General features: G+C 47.0%; 1 protein-coding gene across 1 annotated transcript in view; it reads left to right on the forward strand.

The window, feature by feature from the left end:
- Positions 1-12,002, forward strand: part of MACROH2A2 (macroH2A.2 histone) — a 54,497-nt gene that overhangs the window by 20,803 nt on the left and 21,692 nt on the right. Inside the window, exon 2 of the mRNA XM_066349613.1 lies at positions 1,388-1,618. Within this exon, the coding sequence (XP_066205710.1) occupies positions 1,447-1,618 (172 nt within the window). The 5' untranslated portion in view covers positions 1,388-1,446. The remainder of the gene's footprint in view (positions 1-1,387; positions 1,619-12,002) is intronic.

The raw sequence follows: 12,002 nt of genomic DNA on the forward strand, positions 1-12,002 counted from the left end.
AGAAAGACAGGAACACAGATCTGTTCCTGTATGTGCCCTGACTGGGGATCAAACCAGCAACCTCTGCACTACAGGAGGATGCTAACCAAACAAGCCATCCAGCCAGGGCCATTTCAGTTTATTTTTGACTTTCTCACTTTCCATTCCTGACACTGTCTTTGGAGTAGAGAGCTTTGATTCATTAACACATTTCCTAGAAATATTCTGGTTCCTTTTCTTTGGTCCTGCTTGCTTATTCTTTGCAATTTACTTTTATTTATTCTGAATTATATTTCTCTTTTTGGTCACAATACTCCCTTAACCAACAAGTTGAGCTCTATTACAATTCTCCAAATTACTTCTAGCCTTACAGAGACTCTTTCAGAAGTATATAATTATTTCATCTTCACACAGAAGATAGCTCCCTGAACTAACAATGAGTGGTACGCACATTTCTTGGCGCATTGTATTGACATCACCTCCTCGTGCTGATTCTGGAGTTTCTCCTCCTGATCAACCTGGATTCCCCATTCCAAGGAACAGAATCCTGGGTCACATTCTAACTTCTCATTTGCTCTGTTTGGTTACTGTGCATTAGTATATTCAATAAAACTGTCTCTCCTGACACATCTGTTTTTAAGAATTATTGGAATTTTAGGAAAGCGTTTACCTCTGAGAGATCAGCTGTGAGCTGTAGGTTAAAGCTAATAATAAAGTACTATGTATTAAAACAGAAGCAAATCAGAGAAGAAAGAAATTGTGTTAGTTTTCTTGTTGCTGCCGTAGCAAATTACCCTCAAATGTAGTGGCTTAAAACTCCCACGGTCTGGAAATCAGAAGTCCAAAATCAGTTACCCTGTGCCAAAATGAAGGTGTCAGCAGGGCTGGTTCTTCCGGGAGGCTCTGAATCCATTTTCTTCAGTCATGTTACTGCTCACTCTGATCTCTACCTCCCTCTTAGAAGGACCTTTGCAATTACATTAGAACTCCCCAGATAATCCAGGATAATCTCCCCATCTCAGGATCCTGAATTAATCACATCCGCAAAGTCCCCTTTGCCATATAAGGTTACACATGCACAAATGGTTCTGAGGACGATGAAGTGGACATCTTTGGAAGCCATTATTCAGCTGACTAAAAGACCATGACTTCTCTCTCTAGTGAGTCATGGCCTCTCCTACTGATGATGGGGCTGGTTTCATGGGGTGGGGGGATGTTTGTGGGTAGGCCTGCCCATGGCCTGCAGAGACCCCATGCCAGCTTCCTGCCTGCAGCACCCTGTATGGCAGCCAGGTCTTGCTGCCGCCATGGGACTAGCCGGCATTTCACATAGTGCCCTAGGGTCACACCACTGTTCCCTAGGTGTTTGCCAGCCGCCCTTCCTCACCCTGTTTTCTTTCCTTTCCAGCATTGTGTTAGTGCCTGGAGGCCACTGTGTCAGCAAGCTGAGAGGGAAACTGAGGCAAGATGTCGGGCCGGAGCGGGAAGAAAAAAATGTCCAAGCTGTCCCGTTCAGCCAGGGCAGGTGTCATCTTCCCAGTGGGGAGGCTGATGCGCTACCTGAAGAAGGGGACATTCAAGTACCGGATCAGCGTGGGTGCCCCCGTGTACATGGCAGCAGTCATCGAGTACCTGGCAGGTAATGTGACCTCGAGGGTACGGTAGTCACTCCCAGGTTGCACCCTCCCCTCAGTAGCTCTCATGCAGCTGGGACGGGTGCTGGCTAAGGCTCCTGTGGGAGGTAACTGGGTTCCAGCTTGCCTGAAGGCTAAAATCAATTTCTGCAGGTTTCAGGGAGAGAAGAGGGCATAAGAGGAACAGATGATATACACGGGAGGGAACCCACAATAAAGGGGCTTTTCCAGACCAGCCCTGAGAAAGATGTGTCTTGCTTTAGGCAAAATCAATGTGTAAAAATCTGCATTTCCAAAAAGGTGGAACTACAGGAAGTCTGGGGGGTTGCTCTTCATGTTGTTAAAGTCGGTCTTCATGTCACATCAAAGTCCTTAAACATCGGTTCTCCTGGTATGTTCAAACTAAGCCTCAGGCCCTGGCCAGTTGGCTCAGTGGTAGAGTGTCAGCCTGGCGTGCAGGAGTCCCAGGTTCGATTCCGGCCAGAGCACACAGGAGAAGCACCCATCTGCTTCTCCACCCCTCCCCCTCTCCTTCCTCTCTGTCTCTCTCTTCCCCTCCCGCAGCCAAGGCTACATTGGAGCAAAGTTGGCCCGGGCGCTGAGGATGGCTCTGTGGCCTCTGCCTCAGGCGCTAGAATGGCTCTGGTTGCAACAGAGTGATGCCCCAGATGGGCAGAGCATCGCCCCCTGGTGAGAGTGCCAGGTGGATCCCAGTCGGGCGCATGCGGGAGTCTGACTGCCTCCCTGTTTCCAACTTCAGAAAAATACAAAAAAAAACCCACAAAAAACTAAGACTCAGTGTCCATAAATAGTGTTGATCAGAGCATCAAAAGCATCTTCAGTTGGTTCCATGAAGCCAATAATGTTCTCATTTTGCCCCTTTACAGTGCTGGTTCTCTGTCTACTGTGGGTACATTGGAAATAATTTCCTATATTGGTGGTTAAAATTATTTTTTTAAGAGTTTTGCTGTGTGTGTGTTCTTTATATATTTGAGTAACTTTTTGTCGTTTTTGTCCTCTTAAGTCATAGTTAAACAGAAACCATACCTCACAATTTCAAGGATGCTTTAAATATATATATAAATATATAAAATATATAAAAATCAAAACCTATATACAGTGCTCACAGAAATTAGGGGATATTTAAAAATGAATATGAAGTAATAAAATATCCCCTAATGTTTGTGAGCAGTATAAATAAATGTGATTAGTTCATTAAAGGGTTTTTTTTAGCCATTAGCAACAGTGTCTCCAATGCTGCCCATGATTAGCAAATTCCCCAGACATCAGGGTTAAATCCCTTGGGAACACCCTCTGGGGGGTTGGGGGGGAAAAGCAAACCACCCCGAACTGTCTACCCAAAAGCTGAACCCCTTGCAGCCACAGCATGAAAACCCCAGGTCCCTCTCCCCCTCCTGCTTCTCCCTCGAGACCAGTCTCTTCTTCCTCTTTAAATGCACGGTCCTACTCTGCCCTCTTGGTCCCCTGCCACTCAGCAAGCAACATTACTGACGAAACTTTTGCCTTGGTGCAGCCATGGAAACCTTCTTCTCACCAGACCTTCTCTCAGGCAGACAGACCTTGGCATCATGAGCCTGGCCCTATTCCTTATTGTAAAATAAAAAACTTGTTGCTGGGCTAAAGTTTTTCAGGAGGATCCTTTAGGAAGTTGAAGAGAAGGGTTGAAAGGTTCTGAAAGTCGGTAGTCTGCATGAAGTGTGACGGAGCAGCACTTTTCAAAATGGGATCGCTCTGGAGACCTTGTTGCAGCCTGAGACTCTGCATTTCTAACGAGGTCTCGGGATGCTGATGCTGCTGGTTCAAGGACTGCTCAGAAAAGCAAGATGCTAGCCAGTCTTTTAGCAACAAGCCTGGAGGCTTGGGGAATGCTTGTTTAAAATGCAAGTTCCTGGCTGCACCCCTCCACCAGTGGTCTGAATCACTGGGTCTGGGGTAGAACCCAGTAATCTAATGGAAAAATCTGCTGGCTCTGGGATGAAGAGGAGGGACTTTGAGAAAGGTGAACAAAACTTTAAAACAACCTGTTAGGCATGTATCACCCACTGAGACTGGAAACCACTTGAGTTAACCCAGAGATATCACAGCCTCCAAGCAGGGAGCTGGGCTTCCCTGATGCCCTTTGACCCCAAGCCATGCCCTTTCTGCTACACTACACTGCCCATTATAATGTGTGTATAATCAAAGTAATTAAATACTTCCTGTGTCTCCACTTAACCAACGTTTAAACTGTGTGCATAATAAAACAAAAATGTGGCCTTTGAATCTCTGTTCATCTTTGGTTCAGATAAACACTTACATTTTCCTATTTATTTATTCAAAAAATATCTGTTAAGCAGCTACATGGCAGCGCACACATTATGCCCTCAGACTACTCTCTGGTAATAGAATTGGATCATCAATATTTCTAATTGTCTTGGATTCTAGCCTCCATAGCAATACCTAGTCTAGCTTGAGGTCACTCTCTGTGAGCCAGCTGGTTTTTAGAGACTTATAGTATCTCCCAAAGTAGAGCGTCATCCTATTTCTCATAATCCTCCATTTACTCTTCAAACAATTATTGAACACCTATCATGTGCCAGGTGTTCTACATGCTGAGGATAGAGCATAGACAAGGCAGACAGAATTCCCTACCCAAGGGAGACTGGGCCAGTGAGGGGATAGGAGCTGGGACTGGCGCTCTGCAGGCGGAAGTGATCCAATCCTGGGGCGGGGCTACAGGGCGGAAGCAGGGAAAGCCGCTGGAAGGCTGTTGCGGACACCCAGTGAGAGACATGGTGAAGGGCGGTGAAGGCACTGAGAAGTGATCAGAGTGCTGATCACTTGTTTTGAAGGCAAAGCCAACAGGATTTGCTAATGGGTTGCACATGAACTAGAAGAGAGAAATGAGCACCTGGGAGGATGCCATAGCCATTAATATTCCCCCGCCCCAGCCAGTCCCAGCTTCTAGCACCTTCCCCGGTCAAATGGAGAAGGTAAGTTGGTCTTCTGAGGCCCAGGCCTGTCTTCTCTATGTCCCTTCCCTCCCTTTTGTGCATTTTCTCCCCTCCAAGCTCAGGCTGGAGTTGAGAGAACACAGGCTTAATTAGATGTCAGTTTCAGTCTGGTTTATCAGTTTACCAGCCCCATCACCTTAGGCTAATTCCTAACTGACTGAGCTGCAAGCCTGGTGCACCAGATACACTCAATAAATGGTGATTTTTCTCTCCCTTTGATTAAGAGCTGATGAAATCATTCAAGGCAAACTATAATGACTGTTTCTGTTAAGGTGTTGTATTTTGGGGCTGTATTTGCATTTTAATTAAACAAGGAGTTTTAAGCCAAACAAGTGAATATTATTAGTGGTGTTGCAGGCTATTGTTGCTTGCTTCTTTTGTTGTTTTGGAGGAGGCATCAATTGATTTTGTTTAGGGAAGGATGTTCACAATGTGAACGCCTCCTCTTTCCCTTGAAATGACTTTCAACATTCATGACACAGATATTGACTGAGTTTCTCCTTTGGATCAGGCCTTAAAGATACAACAGAAAACAGACAGACAGGGTCTTGCCTTCACCAGGCTTACATTCTAGCCAGGCGACGAGCACTGAACGCAGCACAGGAAACATGCGTGTTGGGGAGAGACGTGAGAGGAGCTTTGGGAAGTGGGGATGGAGCAGGCACAGGGAAGGCTTTCCGCAAGGCTCTGAAGACCTAAGCACTGGGTTTTTCTCAAATTGATTGATTTAAAATCCTGATGTCTGGCCCTGGCCGGTTGGCTCAGCGGTAGAGCGTCGGCCTGGTGTGCGGGGGACCTGGGTTCGATTCCCGGCCAGGGCACATAGGAGAAGCGCCCACTTGCTTCTCCACCCCTCCCCCTCTCCTTCCTCTCTTTCTCTCTCTTCCCCTCCCGCAGCCAGGGCTCCACTGGAGCAAAGATGGCCCGGGCGCTGGGGATGGCTCCTTGGCCTCTGCCCCAGGCGCTAGAGTGGCTCTGGTCGCGACAGAGCGACGCCCCCGAGGGGCAGAGCATCGCCCCCTGGTGGGCAGAGCGTCGCCCCTGGTGGGCGTGCCGGGTGGATCCCGGTCGGGCGCATGCGGGAGTCTGTCTGACTGTCTCCCCATTTCCAGCTTCAGAAAAAAAATACAAAAAAAAAAAAAAAGGAAAAAATCCTGATGTCTGGGTCTCACCCCCAGAGATTCTAGCCGATGTTCTGGGCATCAGGATTTTTAAAAGTTCCTCCAAATGATTCTGATGGGCAGCAAAGTGGGGAATTTGTAGGAATGACTAGATTGAGATGGGGTGTTGAGCTAGGGGGAAATTGTTGGGCTGGGGAGGAACAAGGGTGAAGACCCGATGCTTAGAGGAAGTGTGTGGCCCTGCCCAAAACTGGAGGAAGTTCTGTGTACCTGAAAGCTGGGCAATGGCAGGGCTGGGGCACGGGGTGGGAGTGAGATGAGGTGGCAGGTCCTTGAGGGCCGCAGTGAGAACACACACACATTCTCACACTCACCAGGGGAAGTCAAGTGGGGAGGTGATATTCTAGGGCCATCACTGGGCTTTAGGTGGAGGAGGCTTGGCAGGAAATAAAATAAGATCAGTGTCCAGGAAACTGGTAGGGCTTTTTTAGTGTCACTTTTGAAAAGTGACAGTGGCCAGGACTAGGGGTGCACTGTGGGGATGATGAGAAGAAATGGACTAATTTGGGCACTATCTGGAGGGTAGGGTCAGCTCTGCTCAATAATGGATTGGATAAGGGGTAAGGGGTGTCAAGGTCAGCACCAGTCTTTCAGCATCGGCTGGCCACTTCCTTTCTGGGTGGGTTGAGGCGTGGAGATGTGCACTTGGAGACAAGAGAATGGAGAATATGTGTAAGGAGTCCAGCCAAGAGGAAGAGAAGAAAGGGAAGTAGCTAGTGTGTGGAGAATGGTACCTACAGCGGATTTAGGAAACAGTGGAGGAGCAACAGGATGCAGGGTAAGGGCTTCGGTTGGGAACTGGAGGGTTTTGATGTCTACAAGATGCCCAGGAAGGCAGAGTGGTTAGGGACACTGGATTCTGGTTCTGCCCCTTATCATCTAAGAACCATTAGGCATGTTACTTTACTCTCCTGGTGTCATTGTGAGGATTATGTAAGATACTGCTTGAAAAGTGCTTAGCACCGCTCCAGGCACATGGTAGCAATTGCTACCATGCAGCTGTTGCTGCAATTGAGTGAAAACCTACTAGGCATGTGCGGAACCCAGGAGGGAGCTGTCGGCTGGAACTATAGATGGGGCTTCTTGGGTGGACTGCACTAAAGGTTATGGGAACCTAGAGAGAGCATGAGGTCACCTAGAGAGAGCATGAGGACAAGACTGGAGAGTTCAGGACCAGCCTGAGGAGCACCAACATGCCTGGATGAACGGGCCAGGTACAGGGGAATGGGTGTTGAAGGAGGCTGAGATGGGCAGCCAGAGGTTAAGGTGAAAGGCATGAGACCCAGTGCCCTACAGACCAAAGGAAGGAGAGGGAATCAGAACCCTCAGGGGTCACGCCAGTAAAACCAGGCAAGTACAACAGCTCCAGCCACCTCAAGGTCATGGCAACTTTGGCAAGGATGGTGTGTATGGTCAAAGCTAAACTGCAATGGGTTGAAGAGTAAGAGGTGTCCTTCTGGGGAGTTTGGCCCAAAAGAAGGGAAATGGGAGGGAACAACAGCTGGTGGGGTGGGAGAGGGTGAGACACAGGAGAGGCTTTAACCTGGGGTCCTCAGAGTCTACCTTTAGTTTCACTAACTGGACCTGAAATTTAGCATTTCCTTCCTTATGAATGTGGACAACAAACCACAATAGTGTCAGTAACAGCTGGGACTTTTCCACCAGTTGAAATCACTGACATTTTCTTACTTTCATTGTTATAAGTATCTAGAGCATCACTTATCATTACTTCAGAAGCACAGTAGTAGTTCATGAGACTTGCCACTAGATCTCATTATTTAATGTGTATAGAAGCGTACAGCCTACTGTATCCCATATGTTTTAATACTTTGAAAACTATATTTCAGTGTAATCAGTTCTTTTGTTATCCTATGTGTTTTATGCATTTAAAACTGTATCTTGTGTTGGCAAGGATGTAGAGAAATTGGAACCCTTGTGCATGGCTGGTGGTAATAAAAATGGTGTAGCGGCTGCAGAAACAGCCTGATGGGTCCTTAGAAAGTTAAAAGAATTATCATATGACCTGGCAATTTGCTTGTAGGTATATGCCCCAAAAGAACTTAAATCAGAAACTGAAATAGGTATTTATACACAAATGTTTGGCCCTGGCCAGTTGGCTCAGTGGTAGAGCATCATCCTGGCATGTGGAAGTCCTGGGTTCGATTCCCAGCCAAGGCACACAGGAGAAGCAACCATCTGCTTCTCCACCCTTCCCCCTCTCCTTTCTCTTTCTCTCTCTCTTTCTCTCTCTCTCTCTGTCTCTCTCTTTCCCTCCCACAGCCAAGGCTCCATGGGAGCAAAGTTGGCCTGGGCGCTAAGGATGGTTCCATGGCCGCCACCTCAGGCACTAGAATGGCTCCGGTTACAATGAAGCAACGCCCCAGATGGGCAGAACAACGCCCCCTAGTGGGCATGCCTGGTGGATCCCGGTCAGGCGCATGCAGGAGTGTGTGTCTCTGCCTCCCTGCTTCTCACTTCAGAAAAATACAAAAAAATGAAATATATATATACACAAATGTTTATAAGCCTCATACACAATAACCAAAATATGGGAACAACCCAAGTGTTTAACCCAATTCAGCTCTCCAATGTCAGTGAGGAAAAATGGGCTGAAAAGCAAGCCCCAAACTCTGGAAGAGAATTTTGTATTCATGCACAATACAGATAACAAAAATATGAGATCTTGAGAATGAATAATTTACCACTTTTATGGTAAGGAAATGTCTTAAAATATATTTTTAATGAGAGGACAAACAGGTCTTAAGACAGGGGTGAGTTTCAGGGAACCTCATGAAATCATTGTGTAACAGAGAAACTCATCACTTGCACATCACTTCTAGACAATTGGGTCAATCCACTTAACACCAAGCATTTCTTATCTGGTGATTTTCATTTATTACATTTGTGTTTTGAAAAGATCACTTTGGCAGCCAGGACTATAGGTGTGGTTGTGCAGGTTGAACACTGCACAAGGGCTCACAGTTAGGGAGCACCATTCACATCATGGACCTCAAAGAACTGTATATTACTATGAGCATTTCCAGCAGGTGGCAGTAAAAGGTCTTGTTCAAAAAAATTGTCTTGAGGAAGGGGCATCTTTTTCTAATTTGCACAAAAACACCTATGGCCTAGAGGTGGCTTTGTTGACATGAATATGAAGAAGGACAAAACTAAGGCAGGGAAGTCATTTAGACAACCACTACAATTTTCTGGGCTGGAAGAGAAGAGAGCTTTAACTCAGATAATGGCAAGAAGCATGGAGTAGAGGGGCAAAGGTGTGTGAGACCGATGAGGCCAGGAGAAAGCAGGGGGAGGGGGGGAATGACTCCCAGGTCTGTGTGTGGATGGAGCTGTCAGTCCCAAGGGTGATGGCAGGAGCAGGTCTGGGAAGGAGGTGATTTGGATTTGGGGAGTTTGATTTACCTGTGGGACACCCAGGTGAGGAATCCCAGGTAAAATCACAGCAGAGCTGGAGTTGCAGATCTGACCACATGGACAAGTAGGTGGAAGCTGAAGCCATGAATGGATGGGTTCCCCCAACAGACTGCATGACCTAAGCAGAGCAAAGGGCCTAGTCAGAGCCCCAAGGCCACCATCACCTAGTGGGCAAGTGTACAATTACCAAGAGTCCGGGGAAAGAGACAGTCTTGGAAGAGTGACCACACCATGCCCTCTGTTTCAGCCCTCCACAATGTGGTATTTCCCATCTGCTGGGGACTGGGATAGCTGGTGTTGGTTCAGATCATGTACAAAATGTGAGGACACAGGTTCTTTTGAAATAGTGTGCATGGTGAGTTTTCCAACATCCCTTTTGCGACAGAAATCATTTGTTTACTACCAGAGACTCAGCAGCATTCCAGATGGTTAGTTACTGTTGCTGGAAGTGAGACTTCTAAGCAGTCAGAGGTTTGCTGTGGAAATCTATACATTTCCACAGAAGTCTCCACCACTTAACAGAACAATGATTTTCCCACAGAATTTCCAGCGAAACAAATGTATGCTATATAAATCCAGTTTTCCTATTGATTGTCAATAAAAGGATACTTGTGTTCCTAAGATCAATAAAATCATTCAGGAATGCAGCAACTATAATGTGCAAAAAATGTGAGAATGAGCTTGCAGTGATGGAGCACTTCTCATTATGGAAATGCCATATAGATATTTAACTCTTATCTTATAGTTCACATGAATGCATTTGTTAGAACAGAATTTGAAAATATTAATAGTGGTTAATGTCATTTCCACATATAACATTTCAATGGTGATGTCTCTGTCCCAGGGAATGTTCAGACTTAAATTCAACAGAGAAAAAGACTCCTTGGTCTGGATTTTCTGCTGTATATCATTAAGATTTTCTCTTTAAAGAAAAAACAAAAGCTCTACTTCTGGTTTTGCATGAGAACACATGATCAGGATTTTCTTTTTTCTTTTTTTTTTACAGAGACAGAGAGAGAGAGAGTCAGAGAGAGGGATAGATAGGGACAGACAGACAGGAACAGAGAGAGATGAAAAGCATCAATCATTAGTTTTTTGTTGGGACATCTTAGTTGTTCATTGATTGCTTTCTCATATGTGCCTTGACCGTGGGGCTGCAGCAGACTGAGCCAGCGACCTTGGGTCCAAGCTGGTGAGCTTTGCTCAAACCAGATGAGCCTGCGCTCAAACCGATGAGCTCAGAGTCTCGAACCTGGGTCCTCCTCATCCCAGTTCGACGCTCTATCCACTGCGCCACCGCCTGGTCAGGCCAGGATTTTCTTTCTTATACCTGATTTTAGAAGGGCTCGTCTGAGAGCTCAGCTGCACGCGAGCCTCACCTTGCCCCTTGCTTCCTGCCGCCTGATGAGGCACTGCCCCTGTGCTGCATTTTATCCCAGCAGATTTTCTGTCTGTGAATCGCGTGTCTGTGCATCTGTCTGTCAAGCTAAAAAATAATGTGACCATTAGGGGCTTCCCATTAGCTCTGCTTCTCATGCTGACAGTTAAGTTAATGAACTTGGGAGGATGCTTAACTTCTTCCTCTAAATGCAGGTGACAGAGGCAGGAGAGTGATGGTCCAAGATGCTAAATTAAATTTGATTGCTCAGAAGCTTAAAATGGGAGGCTCCCTTGGCCCCTACACCTATCTAGAAAAAAGGGTGAGTGGAGTGGCCTTCCTTCCTGATCTGGGGTCCCTGAGATGAGTATGTGCAGAAAACTCCTTTTTATTGCATACAATGGGAAGCTGCACATTTTAATCTAGAGTTATACCGTGAGCCTATTAGTAGACGCTTTATAACTACGTTTCTCTTTTTTTTTCTTTTTTTGGTATTTTTCCAAAGTTAGAAGCAGGGAGGAGGTCAGACAGACTCCTGCATGTGCCCTACCGGGATCCACCTGGCATGCCCACCAGGGAATGATGCTCTGCCCATCTGGGGTGTTGCTCCATTTTGGCCAGAGCCATTCTAGTGCCTGAGGTGGAGGCCATGGAGCCATCCTCAGCGCCCAGGCCAACCTTGCTCCAATGGAGCCTTGGCTGTGGGAGAAGAAGAGAGAGATAAAGAGGAAGGAGAGGAGAAGGGGTGGAGAAGCGGATGGGCAGTTCTCTGTGTGCCGACCAGGAATCAAACCCAGGACTTCCACACGCCGGGCTGACACTCTACCGCTGAGCCAACTGGGCAGGGCTGATACCTTTCATTTTGATGGCTACATTTTTTTTTTAATTTTTCTTAAGTGAGAAGTGGGGAGGCAGAGAGACAGACCTACATGTGCTCCAACTGGCAAACCCACTGTTGGATGATGCTTGCCCACCTGGGGCCATTGCTCCACTGCTCGACAACCGAGCTATTTTTAGCACATGAGGTGAGCCCATGGAGCCATCCTTAGTGCCCGGGACCAACTTTGCTCCAACCAAGCCATGGCTGAGGGAGGAAAAGAGAGAGATAGTGAGAAAGGAGAGGGAGGTGGAGAAGCAGATGGTCGCTTTTCTTGTGTGCCCTAACTTGGAATTGAACCCAGGACATCCACACGCAGGACCAACACTCTACCACTGAGCCAACCAGCCAGGGCCTTGATGGGCACACTTTTTAAGATAAAGTGTTGCTTGACCAGGAGTTGGCGCAGTGGATAGAGCATCGGACTGGGAGACAGAGGATCTAGGTTTGAAACCTCAAGGTTGCCAGAGGATCTAGGTTCGAAACCTCAAGGTTGCCGGCTTG

This window comes from Saccopteryx leptura, chromosome 9, assembly GCF_036850995.1.
Source record: "Saccopteryx leptura isolate mSacLep1 chromosome 9, mSacLep1_pri_phased_curated, whole genome shotgun sequence".
NCBI classification, from domain to species: domain Eukaryota; kingdom Metazoa; phylum Chordata; class Mammalia; order Chiroptera; family Emballonuridae; genus Saccopteryx; species Saccopteryx leptura.